Source organism: Pipistrellus kuhlii, unplaced genomic scaffold (assembly GCF_014108245.1).
Source record: "Pipistrellus kuhlii isolate mPipKuh1 unplaced genomic scaffold, mPipKuh1.p scaffold_m20_p_19, whole genome shotgun sequence".
Lineage (NCBI taxonomy): Eukaryota > Metazoa > Chordata > Mammalia > Chiroptera > Vespertilionidae > Pipistrellus > Pipistrellus kuhlii.
In genome coordinates, this window is record NW_023425504.1 from 22,810,962 (window position 1) to 22,831,247 (window position 20,286).

Sequence of the window (20,286 nt, forward strand, 5' to 3'; positions counted from 1 at the left end):
AGAAGTTCCTTCTTGCACATACATAATTTCTGTTAAAGCTTTTGTTTTATTTTTTAAATTTATGAAAAGTTTTTAATTTTGCTCCATCATTTGTTTAAACAGAACATTAGTATTTGCTCCCAAATTTGGGGTAAAGTTGCTGCTCAGAAAAGCATGCCAGGCCAATGTTAAATGAAAAAAGGTCCATATATAGCCTAATTAGGAAGCAGGTCTTGTACTTTTAGGCCTTGATGACACCTCTTTATTTCTCAGTTCCTCTGCTCCTCCCATGTACATAAGCTCACCTGGATATAGTGGCCTTCTCTGGGATACCTGAGCCACATTGTCAGAGCCCAATTTGAGGAAAATGAAACTAGAGAGTACCTGATGTATCCATCCCCTGAGGTAGATTATTGTTCTAAGCCTGGAAAGATATGGTCTCTTATTTCTATAGATTTAAGGCAGTCATTTAAAAAATTAAAAAAACTAATCCATGCAATGTTTTCTTATAAACAAAGCTGTTATGGAGGGTCACTATGGGAGATTTGGATTTGCTTTGGTTAAAACAAGGGTGTGGGGATCCAGAGCCTTATCCCCTTGGGTCCCTTTGACTTCCCCTTATAAAGGGATACTGGATACTCTGAAACTAGTTTGAAAATCATTAAAATAGGGTGAAACTATTCTTCATCCACATATGGTATCTTTCATTCACTGACTCTCTATTCACTTACTAAACGTTTGTTGAGTGACTATTTGCCAGGCACTGTTCTGACACTTCTGATATAGGAGTGAATAAAACAGATAACATTTCCTGCCCTCATGGAATGAACCTTCTAGTGGAGTAGTTAACCAACTAACATGATAAATAAGTAAAATGCATAGTTTGTTAACTACTGACAGTCCTAAGAAGACCAGTAAAACAGGGAAGGGGAATTAGATGTGAAGATGAGTTTTGAGGAAAGACCTGAAGAAAATGAAGTTAGCCCTGTTTAGATCTGGTGACAAAGCCTTTCAGGTGGAGGAAAGAATAGTGCAAAGCCCTGAGGTAGGATATTGCTTGTCATGTTTAAGGACCAGCAAGTCTTTCACTGCAAGCAAAATAAAAAGTCACTGGAGGGTTTTGAGTAGATTCCTTTATGTTCCTACAATATCACTGTGGCTGCTGCGTGGATATATACTGAGCATAGGCCAATGCAGAGTAGAAGAAACTTGTAGAAAGCTGTTGTGGAAATCCAGAAGAGAAATGTTGGTGACCTGGGAAAGAATGATGGCAATAGGGTGGTGAACAGTGGTCAGACTCTGGAGTCAGGACCAATGGGGTTTTCTGTGGAGCAGCTGTGGGGTATGAGGAAAAAAGAGAAAGGCCAGGAACATCACTAAAGTTTTTAATCTGAACCATTGAAAAATGGGGTTATTGTTAACTGAGACCTGAAGTTTGTGGGAGGATCAGTGTTTGTGTCTGGGGGCGATGGTGTAGGAAATATTAGTTGCTCATTTACACGTGTTAAATTAGAGATGCTCAGATGTCTGGTAGGCATTTGGGCATATGGATCTTGAATTTGGGAAAGTTAAGGAAAGTTAAGCCTGTAGAGTCACATTTTCCCACATCCCTATAGTAAGGATATGGTGTATTAGAGATACATCAGCCAGTTGTCGTTCTACAAATGGCACACATCCAGAGAGTTCACGGCTTTCAGTCCCAGTCACTTGAGGCCACATTCCAGTTGGCATGAATACAGACAATCACTTGCCCTCACACTTAGTCATGTGAGTTGGATAAACATGTCCACACTTTTCTTTCAAGGACCCCTAGGGTTGACTGTGAAGCTCAGAGACACTGTTCCATAGAACTAAGTTTCATAATCTCTGGATCCAGACCATTGCCTTTCAATTGCAATGGCCTCCTTGTGGGTCACAAAAACTTTGGAATGAAGCAAAGAATACTTGTTTAGTTACCAGGGCTGACCATTGCATGGGAAGATAACAAAGCTGGAATTATCCCATATTGTGAATGATTTTATCAAGAGGAAATCCTCTCCAAAGGAATGTCAAGGGCAGCCTTGAGGAGAAAAGAAGTTAAAAATGCAACAGGCTGCCTGGGAAGAGGGTTGGCAGGTTAGGATGATTTTTTTTTAACTTGTGTGCACAGGAGTTCAGTTTAATTTAGTAAAAGAGGGCAGAGCCCAGTAGATACATCTTGGAGCTCAGCCCCAGGACCAAAGTATGGGAACAAGAGCAGAGTTATTTGTCACTCAGCATTGACAAATACAGTAAGCTGCTGTCTGTGTTACAGTTTGGGAGGCAGGGGAAGGGTAAGAGGTCCTGATAGGAGGGAGAAGTAGAAGGAGTACAAAAAACAGTATTGGGAGTTCCAGGAGAAGAGCTGAGGGTGCATTAGAGAAACTTAAGTAGTAGGTGGCATTGAATTATAAGTAGTATTTGGCTAGACAGAAATGGAGCAAAGGACAGTCTTAGCAAAGGGACTGGCATGATTGAGGGCAGATGTCTTCAAAGAACAGTAAATTTAAGTGGTCAGAGGTAAAGTAAATGAAGGAGGGTATGAAAACGGAGGCAATGAAGTGTGGTTCAGTACACAGTCTCTTGAGTCTGATAGCCTTGTGAAGCCCAGCTCTGCAATTTATTATGTAACCTTAACAAGTTACTCAACCTGCTTTACCCTCTATATCAGACACAAAGAAGAAATAAAAGGCATCCAAATTGGAAAAGAAAAAGCAAAACTGTCCTTATTTGCAGATGACATAATACTGTACATAGAAAACCCTAAAGTCTCCATTAAAAATTATTAGAATTAATAAATGAATTAGGCAAGGTAGCAGGACACAAAATTAATTACAATAAATCTATGGCATATCTATACACCAATAGTGAACTTACAGAAATAGAGGCTAAAAAAGCAATCCCATTTACCATTGTACAAAAAAAAAAAGATACCTAGGAATAAGCTTAACTAAAGAGTTAAAAGACCTATATGCAAAAAAACTATAGGACACTGGAAAAAAAAGACATAGGAAGCTATAAACAGATGGAAGAACATACTGTGTTCATGGATTGGTAGAATCAACATCATCAAAATGTCCATACCACCCAAAGCAATTTATAGGTTCAATGCAATCCCCATTAAAATACCAATGGCATATTTCACAGACCTAGAATGAACACTCCAAAAATTCATCTGGAATAAAAAAAGACTAGCTGCACTATTCCTGAGAAAGAAGAACAAAGTAGGTGGGATCTTAATGCCAAACATCAAGCTGTATTACAAAGCCACTGTTCTCAAAACAGCCTGGTAGTGGCACAAGAACAGACATATAGATCAATGGAATAGAATAGAGAGCCCAGAAATAGACCCAAATCACTATGCCCAATTAATATTCGACAAAGGAGGCATGCACATACAATGGAATTAACATAGTCTCTTCAATAAATGGTTTGGGAAAATTGGACAGATACATGCAAAAAAATGAAACTAGATCACCAACTTACACCATACACAAAAATAAACTCAAAATGGATAAAGGACTTAAACATAAGATGGGAAACCATAAAAATACTAGAGGAATCCACAGGCAGCAAAATCTCAGACATACGCCGAAGGAACTTCTTCACTGTTATTGGTCCTAGGGCAATGGAAAATAAAGAGAAAATAAACAAATGGGACTACATCAAAATAAAAAGCTTTTGCACAGAAAAAAAAAAAAAAAACACGATCAACAAAACAACAAGAAAGACCATTATATGGGAGAATTTATTTGCCAATGTTATCACCAACAAGTGTTAAATCTCCAATATTTACTGGGAACCCATGCAACTTAACAAAAGGAAGATAAACAATCCAATCAAGAAATGGGCAACAGACCTAAATAAAAACTTTCTGAAAGAAGACAGAAGGTGTACCACAGTTTTTTAATCCACTCATCTGCTAATGGACACATGGGCTGTTTCTAAATCTTAGCTATGGTGAATTGTGCTGCTATGAACATAGGGGTGCATATATCCTTTCTGATTCGTGTTTCTATCATGTTTCCCCGAAAATAAGACATCCTCCAAAAATAAGACCTACTTACAGGTTTCCTTCTGAGTGAAATATAAGGCATCCCCCGAAAATAAGGCCCCCCTAGGCTAAACATGAGAGATTTGGTCCACTGATTCTGAAAAAAATGGAGTCACAAGAAATTCACCAGGAAATTCAGGAATTGAATTGTTATGATGATGTTCCAGAAGATGATGACATGATTGTCATTGAATAAATGAGTAAATTCTTGATACTGTAGGATTCACAGTTTGTCTGGTTTGTGTTGACAACTACTGTACTACCGTACCGTATACAGGTAATAAATTTCCATTATTTTCATTTAGCAATAAATGTGTACCATATTCTTCTTCATGAAAAAATAAGCCATCCCCTGAAAATAAGACCTAGCGCATCTTTGGGAGCAAAAATTAATATAAGAGACTGTCTTATTTTCGGGGAAACAGGGTAGTTTCTTGGGATATATTCCTAGTAGTGGGATCACTGGGTCAGATGGGAGTTCCATCTTTAGTTTTTTTATGAACTCCATACTGTTCTCCACAGTGGCTGCACCAGTCTGCATTCCCACCAGCAGTGCACGAGGGTTCTTTTTTCTTTGCATCCTTTGCTAACTTGTCATTTGCTAACTTGTTGATAATAGCCATTCTGACAGGTGTGAGATGGTACCGCATTATTGTTTTGATTTTCATCTCTAATTTGTTTCTGGCTTCTTTAGCTGAATATAAAATTTGTGAGTTTCATGCATGTTGTTATGTGTATCAATATTGATAATTTGTTCTTTTATGAACATTCAATTTACCCATTCCACTGTTAATGGACATTTGTTATATTTTTAGTTTGGGACCATTGTGAATGAAGTTATTCTCATATTTAAAAATCCTAATATATAAAACCCCCTGGTCCATCACATCCACAATGACTGGGAGGCTTGATTAACCAGAAGTCAGTCCTGTAGTCAGTGCTGGGCCAGGCTGCTGTGGCGACCCAGCACTGACTTCTACGGATACTGGTATGATGACCCAGCACTGACTGCTGAGGGGGCTGTGAATGAGGCCCAGAGAGAGGCCTAAAGATAGAAGCAGGGTCTGATCTATAGACTCTGTGGCAGCTATTGATCAGAACTTACCTCTCTCTTTATCTCCAGGCCTGGTCAGCAGCCACGCCTCCATTTATCTCCAGGTCTCCACTGGGGCTTTTGACCAGCTCCGCCTTTCTGATCAGGCCCCATTGATAGGCCCAGAGACACTGACTGGCATAGAAACCAACCAGTCAGAACTAAATCTGGGTCAACTGTGAGAAGCCAATGGCTGCCTAGAAGGCAAAACTTTTGACACTGACTGGCATAGAAATCATCCAGTCAGAACCAAATCTGGGTCAATTGTGAGGAGCCAATGGTTCTCTAGGAGATGGAGCTTTTGATGATGACTGGCACAGAAACTGACCAATCAGAACCAAATTGGTTGGTGTAGGAGGGCAGTTTGGGGTGTGATCAGGCCAGCATGGGAGGGCAGTTGGGGGCAAGATCAGGCCAGCAGGGGAGGACAGTTGGGGGCAATAGGGATGGTAGGGAAGCAGTTAGGTATTAATCAAGCTGGCAGGGGAGTGGTTAGAGGGTGATCAGGCTGGCAGGCAGAAGTAGTTAGGGGCAATCAGGCAGGCAGGCAAGCAGGTGAGTGGTTAGGAGCCAGCAGTCCCGGATTGTGAGAGGGACTAAATTGGCAGTTGGACATTCCCCAAGAGGTCCCAGATTGGAGAGAGTGCAGGCTGGGCTAAGGGACACCACTCCCCCAGTGCATGAATTTTATGTACCTGGCCTCTAGTAAGTAAATAAAATACATGTCTCCTAGATAGTGGCAATGCTATCTTCTAAGATCATAAACACAGGAAGAGGATCAGATTTTGGGAGCTGGAACAGGAGATGATTTTCAGTTTGGGGTACTTTGAGTTTCAGTTCTCTGGGAGGAAAATGGGAGAAACATCCAATCAGGGTCTAGAGCTCAAGAGATTGTTCTGGGATGGGCACAGAGATGGAGGTTTGGGAATGATCTACTTAAAATATAGGAGGCCCAAATTTCCTACTCTAAACTAAATAGAAGTATACTTAGATTATATGTTATTATGTTGGCCCATACTCTTCATGTCAAAAGGCTTCATGTTGACAATTTTTTTGTTTCATTTTAAATGATGTAACATTTTCTCTCAATTTGTGGCAGATAGCATTAACTGGTACTATTTTTCCAGCTTAAAATATAGAATGCTTATGGCAAAACCTAAACAGACCGTGGAAGACCCATGTCACAACATGGACACAACTTGACCTTGTGGAGTTAAGTTTAACTCTCAGAGGATCACAGTGGAAGGCAATATAGCTAGTATATCGCAAATCTGTCTGTAACTACATGAGGATTATGTTTTAGTACTAGGAATATTTATCTAAGTGCCAGAATGGTGTTGATTAATAGAAATCATGCAAAACACCCAGTGTTGCTAAAGAAAACTAATCATTTGGTAAACCAAGAGTTGTCACTTAACATATTGTGATATGTTTACAATTTGTATTCTGAAAAATAATGGAATTTTGGAACTCAGATGGCTTATAGACTTCTTACAGCTCAACTTTCTAACTTGACATTTTAACCCAAAGTTATACTTGGTAGCAGAACTCAGAACTCAGGTCAGCCCAGTGTGTTTCCCTTGACATCATATTTCATGTAATTCAATTTCTTATGAGTGAACTAATTCAAATGTGATTTGAGGCTCAAAGCAGAAATTCAACTTATCTGTAAAAGGAGTATACATATTAAACAGTACTTGACCTGTGGGTGAGATGAAGAAGCTGCAATTATTTTATAGTCTCTTACCTTTGTGGATCGGCTACTCTTTATTTCTCCTTACCTGTATCTGCATATTTAGAACACAATTTCAGAGTGTAGATAATACAAGTGATAATGAAATCTTCAAGGAATTGTCTCAGGACATCAAAGTGCTAAAAGTTAAGGAGTGTGTGATGGGAAGGTGGTAGTCACAGTTTATATGTGAGGAAACAAAGCAGCGTGGTTGTTTTCCTTCTTTCTTCCTAAACCCTTACTAATCCTTTCATTTATAACATCCTAGAAATGGTATCTACTTCAGACTGGTGAATGGAATTCATGAGAAACTTAAGAAGTTGGTTTTTAACAAAAGCTATGAGAATGCAATTTTGTCTAAAAAAGAGTGTTACTCGAAAGAGAATGGCTTTTATTAAGAATGCCACTAAGAAGCAATAAAATAGTATCCTTACACAATTAAAATAACTACTATAATCAGTTACATTTTTCAGTGTTTCTCAACTTTCATTTTATTCACAGTCCCAAATTGTGCAATTCTCAGGCTTTGTGGTCCTAAACAGGTTAAAATAGCTTAAATTGGGAGTTAGAATATGTGATAATATTTTAAACATTTTTTCTGATTTTGCAAGCAGTACAGAACACTTTAAAAGATGTAGGAAAGTATAAAAAAGAAAATAAAATTCACTTCTAAGCCCATATCCTTTTGTGGTACCTGTATTTTAAATGATGAAATTCACACACAAGGCCAATTACTTAAAAAACAAACAAACAAACAAACAAAAAAACACAAACCCCACACATGTAAACATAGAAATTCGTGAAGTAAAACTGTGGTCTAAATTCACAAAATATTACTCTCATTTGGCATTTAGAAATTCACATGCCATCCATCCCAGGCAGACAAGAAGGAAGCAGAGTGGCACAGCAGCCAGCAGGGGAGTTGCTGATCATCAAGGTGATCTTTAGGGCCTACCAGTTGATAGGACATATTGTCAGTGTTGAGGTTACTATGGAGGCAGAACATGTTGTTTCTTATCTTGGCTGTCTCTGTCCTTCCATCTTACCTTTAAGTTATTCTGTCACATCAATTGACATCTATTTATTGAGCAGAACTGAGCTAGGCAGAGATAGAGATAGAAGATCCATCAAAATAGGGCAGTTGCCCTGCCTTTATGAAGATTAAAAACTAGTGGGAGTGATAAGCATTAAATAATTATGTCTATACATAGAGTTGTAACATGTGTGTAATGCCAAATGGAATGAATGGTTTCCATTCTGAACACTCTATTTTTTGTAATTAAAATGCAGAGATATATGTTACCTATCTAATCTATTATATATATATTATTTTCCTGTGCATACAATACATTTATATGCATTATATATGTAATGCATATACAAAGTGGAATACACAAATTCCCTATATTATACTGTATGGGAGACCACCTCCAAACCCTGTTTTGAGAATTCTGAGGACTTATTCTTATTTATAGGAGATTTAAATGATCATTAATGCTAAACTTATCTGCTATTTTCACCTCATATACTGCCTTTAGAAACTAACCCCTGAGCAAGCTGGAGCTCATTATGGCAAGGGTTGTGTGGAAAGAACATAAGGTGCTAAGAGACAAGATAACCAAAGACTCTATTTAAATTTGGAAAGCAGTAATTACTCATTGTCAATTTTTGGTAGGTTCTCAAAGACCCTGATTGCGTTATTACCAAGATCAAGAACCATTGTCTTAAAATACTAGTATACCTCCAAGGCAGCAGTTCAGCTTTGCAGGGGAAAAAAGGTAGGAATGGGAAATTGAAGTTGTATCTCAAGCATTGGTTCTGAAGTAGTTCAGAAATGTTCAACCTCACTCTCCTTACAGAACTGCTCTTTGTTCCATGTCTAATTTCTTCTACATGAATAATTCTCATTCTTGTGTTCAGATGCAACAATCCACCATTCATTGTCATGATTAAAATAGAAAACGACAGGCATTGATTTTTCACAGCAATTAGCCCTTCTTTGTTTTCTGATTTCTTGAACATATACAAGCAGAACAGGCTGGGCAGTAATATGGAAGAGAGTGCTTCTTTCATTCATTGGGAGCCAGTTTTTTTGTCATGTAGGGCATGATGAAGGATGCTGAAATTCAGAGAGACCCCCCCCCCATTTTAGATTGACCCTTTCCTCATATGTAAAAAACATCTGCTAAGAATGTCACATTTTTTATAGTTAAAATATTTTTTTCAGGAGTTTCTTATCTCTCTGATAACCGCCATTTGGGGGACAATTTCTCAATCTTATCTGATTTGATTATACCAAAGGATGTGTTAAGCTCAATTAAGGTAATGTATAGAGCAGTGTTTTTAAACTGAACTATACACTTATGAAACTGAATAGATACTGTCAACCGAGGTCAGTGCAGAGATAAGATATTTTTAGGGTGCTTCAATTTTATTTAGCATTTTCTTCATTATACTCTTTATATTCTCTTTTACGTAAGATTGAAAATACTTTGTTGTGACTGGTTATAACTGATTTTTTCCTCCTTGTGAAATTTTAAGTTGACAAAGTTGATACTCCATTTTTTATTTATTCTCATAGAATGAAAAGTATTCTCAAATAGAACTATTATTTGAAAGAACTATAGCCTAAATGGAATTAGGTACCTGAAAATTAATTTTAGTCTATACATTTTATTTTGTTTCATGTTAGAAATATAAGCACACCAAACAATTAAAAATGTTAGAATCCTTATATAATCTATAATATTTTGCTTTGAATTCTTATTTAATATTATAACACTTATTAACTCAAAAATATATAATTTTCTTTATAGATTTATCTAGTGAACACACCCTTTTAAGTATTTATATTCTTAATCTATTTCCCCCTTTAAATATTTGATACTTATAATCAATATGCTTGTATATAAACTTAACAGTTCATTTATATAACAACTAGAGGCCTGGGCTCGGCCCTTGCAGCCTCTGCTTCCTCTGGAAGGTCATCCAGATGGTCATATGGAAGGTCATTCTGAGGGTTGTTCTGCTGGTCAGTTTAATTAGCATATTAGCTACGTATTATATAGGATCATTTATTAGTGCAAAAATTTGCTCTTGTAATAATAAGGGATTTCCTATCCACATATGATTTAGAATGCTTACCTATATTTGAAACTGAGTATGTTGATATTCATGATAATTCTAATGCCATGCCTTGGTCATGTTCAAGTTCAGGAAGACCAAGTAATATTTACGTATACATTGGCTATTCAGCTTTCCAATGACCTTCCTAGACCAAAACCCAAACCAATCAACAGATTTGGCATGAAAACGGAGTCCAAAAACAGACTTCCAGCATCTCTTTGATGGATAGTGTGTTTACAGGTGTTGTGAGTGTGCTCTCTAATTTACATGTACATTACAAATATTTCTTTGAAAATATTTAATGTTTAATAATTAAAGATTACAATGATCTGGAGGCATTTTGAAAAAAAGTTATAGCCCATGTATCCTTTTCCATTTTTCTTCTTCATATGTCTAAGCCAGTTTCTTATAGGAGGCTCCATCCACCATGACCTTTCAAATTTAGCACTCAAGTGCTCGTGGGACTATCTAGCCCCACACTCTGGCTGTACTCTGAATAAGACTTGCCCAATGTTGTTGTTGTTGTTGTTTTGTACCATATGCATCCCTGGCAGGCATAAAGATAGGCATATGAATATTAATAGACTCTCCTTTGCTACAGATTATTCCTGAGAAGATTTAATGAGCTAAGAATATTAATATTTGATAGAGTAAACACCATAACATTTACATTGAAGTCCCTTAAGGTAAAATAAATATTTATAGGAATTGGTTAATTACCTTTGGGAAAGGTATTAATATCTACCTACTCATGTTTATGGGCCCAAAGACAAAAAAGATAATAAACTCTGAGGCAGTTAAGGATATACCACATAATGATTCACTCCCTCCTTTTCTGTTCCCCCCCCCCCCATTGGGTGCTCATGACAAGAGAAGTTCTCTTTTTAGTGGGAAATCGCTTGATTTTGCAATTGATGAGGATACTGTTTTTGAGAATTTGCAATGGCCTGAGAATTTAAATGGATCCAACTGGTAATAGGAAGAGCTATTTTGAATATTTGGTATTATCAAAGTAGTACAAGTAAAAATATTATTAGTAAGAGTTATTAGAATAAGGGAGAGGGGTGATTTTTCTGATTAAAAAGATGGTAGACTGCAATTGTATAAGAGCATGGGTGTTGGACTCTAATGACACTGCTGGTTTTGCCAATTAACCAACTGTGAGATAAATTGCTTAATGTCCCTGAGCCTCCATTGTTACCTGGGGCTTAGAATAGGGTCTAACTCGTAGTGTTGTTATAAGAATTGAATGAGACATTGCCTATAAAATACTTAACACATTGCCTGGCACAAATGTACTCAATAAACATTATAAATGACATTTTATTATTACAGAGGCTAACTTATTATCTATTATTTATCAATTATTTCTTATTATGGCTCAAAGCAAGATATATATTTTACATCATAACCAAATACATACACACATTTAGCAGGTAGTGATAGTAATTCATGGTAATTTGGACATGGGAGTAAAAGGAAATGTTAAGGAAAATGTCTAACTTTCTGGTTTGTATAACTTTGTGGCTGGTGGTATATTCATTGAGCTAAGAAATATGGAAAGACAATAAAAGAAGCTTAAGATTGCAAGAGACAGAGAAGGAGTGGATAGAGAGGAAGTAGGCAAACCTAGAGGCTATCATGGAAACTTTGATGCAGGAAGGGGGACAGGGGAGGAGATTCTTCAACAAGTATATATGATGAACACAATCAACTGCTGCTCAGAGCTTACTGGTAAATTTGGTTACTATAACTTCTGAAAGGATCAGCCAAATTGGTCATATTCCCAAAGGTATCAAACTCAAAATATCCCTTGACTTGGATGTCTAGAGCTGTGTGACATTTTTGAATAAAATAGCCATCAGAATGAAACAGCTGCCTATTTCATTGCCTGTTGCTTTCTTTCCTCCACAATCAGGAGCTTCTTGGTCTCCTGTTTGCAGATTCAACCTCACCCGAGTCCCTGGACCAATTCTGATTTTTAGATTGGAGGAAGTCAAGATAATTCTAGTCTAGGCTTCTGGGTTTCACTATTGACTTATCATTGTTGCCCTAACTTGTTTCACATTTCTGAAAACTGTGCTTGTTGGCTTTCTTCCATATATGAGTCCTCATCTCAGCCAGATGAAACAATGGCTGTGAAAATGCTTTGGAAATGATAGAACTTAATATATGTAAAGCATCTAGCATATGGGATGGGTACACAGTAGATTTTCAGGTAACAGTAGTTATTGTTAATTGGACCATAGCTTTGTTACTGCTGTTAGTCAAACCTAGCAATACACAAATAGTAGAGTTGAATTGCTGTGTATTTTAAAGAAGTGATAGTCCTGCAGAGTTCCTTCTTGCTCTGCTCTCAGATTTTCCACTTGAACTAGTCTTTGCCTCTTTTCAACCTTGTTCATAAGGTGGAGGGTGAAATATTAACAAAGACCATGCATTCTAGAACCAGACAAATTTGGGTTTAAATCCTGACTGTGACTTTAGGAAAGGTCCTTAACCTTTTTATAGTTTACTCATCTGTAAAATTGTGACCACCTCTTACCCCCTGCAGGATTGAATTAAGTGAAATATATAAAGGTAATGCATTGGTATTCACTAAACATGATCTTCTTTCTTTCCTCCTTCTTCCATGTAGCTATTCTGAGGCTATCAGACTTCTGAAGCCATTCTCACTTTACTATCACAGAAAAATCCCATTGCTTACACTGTGGTGCATTCTAAACTTTGATCTATTATATTCCAGTACATGCTAATTTCCCACATCAACTTTCAGACCACCAGGATTGTATGTAACTAATTTTTGCTTGACTAACTCAGTTAATATTAACTGAAAACTTATTATTAGTATGTGCAAGGCAACATAGGAAATATTAAGCTACCACATTCCCATTCCTGAGTCTTTACATTTGGATGACTTACCTTTTTCAACACACCCTACCAGGCCTATGAAGCCAGCCTGAATGGCTAGCAGACATGCTAAACATTTACTGTAGCTTTTCTTCCCCCAATCAGTTTTGATTTGATTTTGCTTGATCATGTCTTCCCTATTCTGTCCTTTGACTTTGTACTCTGATTTTGATCATTACTATCTCTCCAGGATTTTATCTTTTCTCTAATTTTCCCTTTTTCATTTGGACTTTGCCTTGCTGGCATCTTTTCCGGTTTATTTTTCCTGTTTGACTCTGGAGTTATCTATTGCCTCAGATGAGAGTACTTTTTCATCTACTTTTCTTCCCCAATGGGTTCCTCATGCCCATGGCTCAGAGTGAGAGTGTGATGAGAGTAGGAGAGTGCTAACCAATAAAAATTACGTGACATGGCTTGCTGTCCTCAGGGAGCTCACAAACCATTTTGGGAAAATAGATATCAACACCACTTAAAAAAAATAAGCAAAGAATGAATAATATCAAATAATTAATGATATCAATACAAGTTAATGTTAAAATTGTCATGTAGTATTTTTAAAAATATATACATTAAAAAACGTATCTTTCAGGGATGTCCAATTTACAAACGAGGCACTCTTCAACATCTGGCTTAATATGCTTTACATATATTTAACATTTTTATAAGTTTTTTTCTTATTTTATCACTTAAAATATGTTTGTAGCTCATTTTCTTGTTAAGATGGTAATTTTAGAATATGTGCTCCTGGTACAAAACAAGTCCTTTTGCAGTAGGGTTAAAATTAAAGACTTATTAGAAGAGATATCATGACTATTGTTTATAGTATACACCACTTTTCTAGGTTCTGATCTGGAAGATGTAGCTGAATTCACACTCAAATTTGGATGTATTCAGTTCTGTGAAAATATAATATTCAGAAATCTGACCTTGCAAAATGTTAAGTAGGGTTATTCATATTAATATTGAATCATTAACCTTTACTTATTTTCTTTTCATTTACTCCCAGAGCCTGTGTAATTTGGCACAGGCTAATGGGGAAGCCATGGAACCTGAGAAAATATAGAAAGAAATCAGAAAGCTAAACGTCCTGTATACTGGCTCCCAAGGATAAGGAAACTGAAAGTGAATGGGAACTGGGAGAGAAAGCATTTCAAATAATGTGATTTTGTAATTTGTAATAAGAAATATATATATTTGGTCTTTCTCCCCTTTTCTGGCACAGAGCTCTTAAAACTCTTGGGATTCCATTTGATGAGAGCTATAAGAGTGCTCTTTGCTATGTTATTGAGGTGACTTTAGGAAAGCACCTAAGAATGGGGACTAGTTGCCTGGAGAACCAACCATTTTGATTAGAGGGGTTGGAATTTTCAGCCCCATTTCTATCCTCTGTAAAAGAGAGAGGACCTGAAAGTTGAATCAATCACAAATGGCCAGTTATTTAATTATTTGTGCCTATGTAGTGAAGCCTACATGAAATACCAAAAGCATGGGGTTCAGAGAGGTTCTGTGTTGGTGAACACCACACCTAGAGATTTGGAGAAAGTGGTGGGCCCTGCCCTAAGTATAATATCTCTTCCATTTGGCTGTTCCCCAGTTATATCCTTTTATCATAAACTGGTTATATAGTAGGTTAAATGTTTCTTTGAGTTATGTGAGCCATTCTAGCATGTTAATTGAATCCAAGGGGTTTTTAGGACCTTCAATCTATTGTGGCCTGTTGGTAAGAAGTATAGGTGACAACAGGCACTTGGGACTGGCATCTGGGGTGGTGGGGAGCTTTATTTTGTAGGACTGAGCCTTAACCTGTGGAATCAGATGTTATCTCTGGGTTAACATCAGAATTAAGTTGTATTGAAGGACACAGAGCTGGTGTTGGAGAATTGCTTGTTGGTGTGAGGGTAGCCCTACCCCAACACACACACATTGGAATTGGGTGTAGAGCCCAAATTAAGTATTCAAAGTGATACAGCAAACTCCAGCCCTGAATAAACTTCCATGTGGTGATGTTTGCAGTGAGGCAGTTGCTATTGTTAGGCTGAAGCAATCCAATTTTATTTGGTAAAGGGAGTGTTTGGACTCTGATGAAGTAAGTTCAGATCCAGGGCAGAAATCTTACTTGATATTGAGGATCTGAAGTGCAAAGCAAGAATCCAAGCCTATCTGGCATGGCTCAGTGGTGGAGTGTTGACCTATGAACCAATGGTTCCATTCTGGTCAGGGCACATGCTCGGGTTACAGCCTCGATCCCCAGTGTGGGGCATGCAGGAGGCAGCCAACCAATGATTCTCTATCATCATTGATGTTTCTATCTCTCTCTTTCCCTCTCCCTTCTCTCTCTGAAATCAATAAAAACATATTTAAAGAAAAAGAATCTAAGAAGGCAGGAGGCTACTTTTTAAGACTGAGCAAACCCAGTGGGGATGAGAAGGATAAACTAGTTGTGAAAATGCTCAGGATTCACTTAAAGTCTTCCAGTTTAAGAAGAGTAAGACTTCTCTCCTAAAGGTCTCAAGCCCAGGGTAGCTGAACCTACTATTTGTTCAGTTATTATGTGCCTCTGTTTTGGATTTCCTCAGGGATTAGCAGGGCTGAGCTGCAGGTTGAAAGCAGCCTTAGTCTAAAAAGGCCCATGGGACTTCTGTCTATAAAAATCCTATTTATGTGCTGCTTTCCAGGAACATCTCTATTGCTCAAGAAATATTTGTTGAGTATTTGTTGTGGTGGTGGTTAATTTTATGTGTCAAATTGGTTGGGCCTCAGTACCCAGATATTTCATTAAATATTATTCTAGACCAGAGGCCTGGTGCACGAATTCATGCACCAGTGGGGTCCCTCTGCTTGACCTGTAGAATTGGGCCAAAACTTGCTATCTGACATCCCCTGAGGGGTCCTGGATTGTGAGAGGGTGCAGGCCAGCCCAGGGGCCCCATCAATGCACAATCAGGGCTGGGGAGGGACACAGGTGGTTGGTCAACAGGGGAGGGACTGCAGGAGAACTTCAGGGCATGTCTGATCTGTCTTGCTTAGTTCCAATTGGCTGTACCCCAGCAGCAAGCTAACCTACTGGTCAGAGCATCTGCCACCTCGTGGTCAGTGCATGGCATAGCAAGTGGTTGAGCAGCCTTAGTACATCATTAGCATATTACACTTTGATTGGTTGAATAGCTGATTGGTCGACTGGACACTTAGCATATTAGGCTTTTATTATATAGGATGTTGTTTGTGAAGGCATTTTGTAAATGAGATTAACATTTAAATCAGTAGACTTTGAGTAAAGCAGGTTAATCTCCATTATGTAGGTGGGCCTTATCCAAACAATTGAAGGCTTAATAGTACCAAGATTGATGTTTCCCTAGGAAGGAGAAATTTTTCAGCAGACTGACTTGAGCTTCAACATTGTTTCTTTCTGAGGTCTCTAGTGCCCAAACTGTGTGAACCATTTCCTTAAATCAATCTTAATATCTATTTCAATATCTGTTTCTCTCTCTCTCTCTCTCTCTCTCTCTCTCTCTCTCTATATATATATATATATATATATATATATATATATATATATATAATCTCAAGAGGTAATATGTAAATTGACCATTACTCCAACACAAAATATGGCTGCGCCCATGTGTTCAAAGATGGCTGCCACAAGATGGCTGGCAGGGGAGGGCAGTTGGGAAGGACAAGCCCTGCAAGAGAGGGCAGTTGGGAGTGACCAGGCCAGCAAGGGAGGCAGTTGGGGACAACTAGGCCTGCAGTGGAGGACAGTTAGGGGCGACCAAGCTGGCAGGAGAGGGCAGTTAGGGGTCACCAGGCCAGCAGGGGAAGGCAGTTAAGGCCAAGTGGGCCAGCAGCAGAGCAGTTAGGCATCGATCAGGCTGGCAGGGGAGTGGTTAGGGGTGATCAGGCAGGCAGGCAGGCATGCGAGCCGTTGGGAGCCAGCAGACCTGGATTGTGAAAGGGATATCTGACCTAAACGGGCAGTTGGACATCCCTTGAGGGGTCCCAGATTGAAGAGGGTGCAGGTTAGGCTGAGGGGCACCCCTCCCCCAGTGTATGAATTTCATACACCAGGCCTATAGTGTGTATGTGTATGCATGTGTGTGTTTGTGTGTGTGTGTATAAAACCTACTTGCATTCAACTTCTAAACTTGGCCATAATCATAATGATGTGTGGACAATTATTCACTTGAGAATGAAATGCTGAACCTTGAAGGGTATTAAAATATACTGTTTGAATTTATTTCAGTTATTGAAGTTATTTTAAACAACTGGGAGAGGGATACATACTAGTAAATGCAAGTGGTAATCTCATGGTTAAACATGTCTGCCTTCTGGCTTTCTCTGCAGCATAATTCTGTGTAGTTGCTTTGGCTTATGATTTCTCCTAGGGCATACATTATTCAGTTTGTTAACTCAATATAAGTTAATATTAAAATTATTTTGTGGTCTTTAATTTAAAATGCTTTTTTTGCCCATCATATCACAATGTATTTATAAGTTTGAGAAATGGATGAGTATGAAGTAACTTAAAATATGAGCAATTCTGTGAATTTAGGTCAGACACTCTTAGGAACTAAGCTTCTAAATGTTGAAACTTATTTTTCCATGAAGGCATTTAGATCTTAGTTTTGGTTGGACATCTTCCTGGTGGCTGAAAGTTAGTAACCATTGACATTCCTAAAGCTGTTTTTTCAAGTTTCTTATACTTTTCTTTTCTTTGACTTCACATTTGGTTTTTCCAGCTGCTTATGTTTTGATCAGTTGTTTTCTGAATATTCCATTTTATTTAACATGTTCAGTAAAAATTTTGGATATATTGGTTAAAGAATACTAAATTTATAAAAATTATTGTTTTGTAAAATTAGAGTCATCAAATTATCTACTTTTTTGCTTTATCATATTATGTTAATGATACTTTTATATGGGATAAATACATAGCCAGCACCTAGAATCATGCTTAAAATGAGATTCAAGAAATACTTCTTCAATTAACTTAGTTAATAAAATCCAAGCAAAACAGTAAAAAGAATATCAAATATACTGTGCAAAAGAGTTCTCTTTTAGCAAATACCATTATACCATCCTTTTCCCCCTATTTACTATTTACAATTTTATACAAATAGTAGAGGCCTGGTGTACTAAATTCGTCCCTCAGCCTAGCCTGCACCCTCTCCAATCTGGGACACCTCGAGATTAATCTCTCCCCACCCACCTTCCACTCATGCCTTCCCTCTGAGTTTCGACAGTCTGTTCCATGCTTCTATGTCTCTGGATATATTTTGGTTATAAGTTTATTTTGTTCCTTAGATTTCACATATGAATGAGATCATGTGATACTTGTCTTTCTTTGACTGGCTTATTGGACTTAGCATAATACTCTCTAGGTCCCTCCATACTGTTAAAATGAGCACATTTCCTATGTAATTTCCTGCACTCATAGGGTGCTGTATGAGGGGAGTAGTTCTGAAGACCATTCTCTGGTACATATAATTTTAGGTTACTTCAGCTCAGTAAAGCAAAACCCTAGACCTGTATTGTCCAGTACAGTACCCACTAGCCACATATTATTATCAGGCAATTGGAATGTGGCTAGTCTGGATTGAGGTGTTTTGTAAGTGTAAAACTGCACATCTGATTTCAAAGACTTAGTACAAAAGAGGGACTGTAAAACATCTCATTGATTTTTGTAGTGATTGAATGTTGAAAACATTTCAGATTTATTGAATTAAATAAAATAGATTATTAAATTAATTTTACTTTTTTTTACTTTTTAAAATGTGGCTGCTCAAAAATTTTAAACTGCACACGTGACTAACATTTGTACCTCACATTATATTTCTATTGGCTTGTGCTGCTCTAGAATTTTTAATTTTGTATATGTTAGCAAATGCTGAGGCTAGTCAGAAGACATGGCTACTAATGTGCTGTGACTGTTAAAGAGCATGACGAGTTATGAGTACTATTTAGGGAATGTATAGCTTTGGAATAGAATAGTTACTGAGACAGATCAACATTTGCAGATGCAGTGGGAACTTTGTTGGGATTGGGAAACTGGAGAAAGAAACTTGATCAGATGCTGTTCAGGTCCCACCAAATGATGAGGAATTCTCTAATAATGCCATGTTTATGAAACTGGGACCATTGTTCCCAAGGAGTTCCTGTTGCTTGTTTTGCCCCTGAATTATCAAGGCATGCCCATAAAAAGGAACTGTAATGTTACATTAAAAGAAAGTTAACCTGAATGAATAGAAGCTGATCCTCCTTATAAACAAAGTTCCTACACTTATATTATCACCAAGAATAAAGAAGGCAAACCCTGTAAAAAATACAATTCTGTAGTGCTTTTTATCTTGATGTACCTTCATAACATTGATTAATCATCACAATTTGTGAAATATTGTATAGTGTTATTATCTCATTTATGTATTATGGAAGAGTCAGTGAAAGTAAAGGACTTGTCCATGTTGTGTAGTGTTTAGGGGACCTCAGCTGCTAGCATGGCAGAAGTGAAATTGAGGGCCTTTCTAAAGTACTTTTGAGATGATATTGAAAAGGATGTGGTAGAATAGCACATTTCCACTTTCTACATTTCCGTGACTAAGATAAGTGAACAATTATGTAAGAGTTTTGTAAATCGACATTGATTTAAATGTAATGAGAGGGCTTGCTATTTAAAGCAAGGATATACAGAAATTAATTTATTTGATTTGTTTGTTTTAGTAACAGTCTTCTTTTGGGATTTAGTTTAGAGTAGGGATTATTTGTTTTTTAGACATAATTTATTTATTCATTCTATAAGTAATTATTGAGCAGTTTTTATTGCCAATGTATCAGACATAATTCCTGATCTCAAGAAGCTTACAGTCTGGTATGGAGGTGCAGATATGAAAAAAAAAAAATTCCTAAAAGTGTTTCATATGCTCTGATAAGAGGAGTAGGTTGAATATAGTGACAATATCTAAGATATATAGAACTTCTTATGTACCAGGCAGGGCTGTAAGTGCTTTTATGTATAACTAGAGGGCCAGGGCACAAAATTCATGCATGGGGGGTAGGGGGTTGTCCCTCAGCCTGGGCTGCATCCTCTTCAATCTCTTACCCCTTGGGGGATGTCCAACTGCTCGCTCCTAACCGCTCCCCTGCTTGCCAGCCTGATCACCCACTAACCACTTCCCTGCTGGCCCAATTGCCACCAACTGCCCTACCCTGCAGGCCTGGTCACTCCCAGCTGCCATCCCCTGCTGTTATGTTCATCCACAACTTCCCTCCCCTGCAGGCCTTATCACCCACAACTGCCCTCCCCTGCCGGCCATCTTGTAGTGGCCATCTTGTGACTGCCATCTTGTGATGACATGAAGGCGTCACATGAGGGTGCAGGAA

General features: G+C 37.8%; 1 protein-coding gene across 2 annotated transcripts in view; it reads left to right on the forward strand.

Annotated features, from left to right (window-relative positions):
- Window positions 1-284: 284 nt before the first annotated feature.
- KLHL13 (kelch like family member 13) overlaps window positions 285-20,286 on the forward strand; it is a 239,134-nt gene continuing 219,132 nt past the window's right edge. For both annotated transcript variants that reach the window (XM_036443430.2, XM_036443435.2), the window contains exon 1: window positions 285-384. In XM_036443430.2, coding sequence (XP_036299323.1) covers window positions 367-384 — 18 coding nt within the window. In that variant the 5' untranslated portion in view covers window positions 285-366. The remainder of the gene's footprint in view (window positions 385-20,286) is intronic.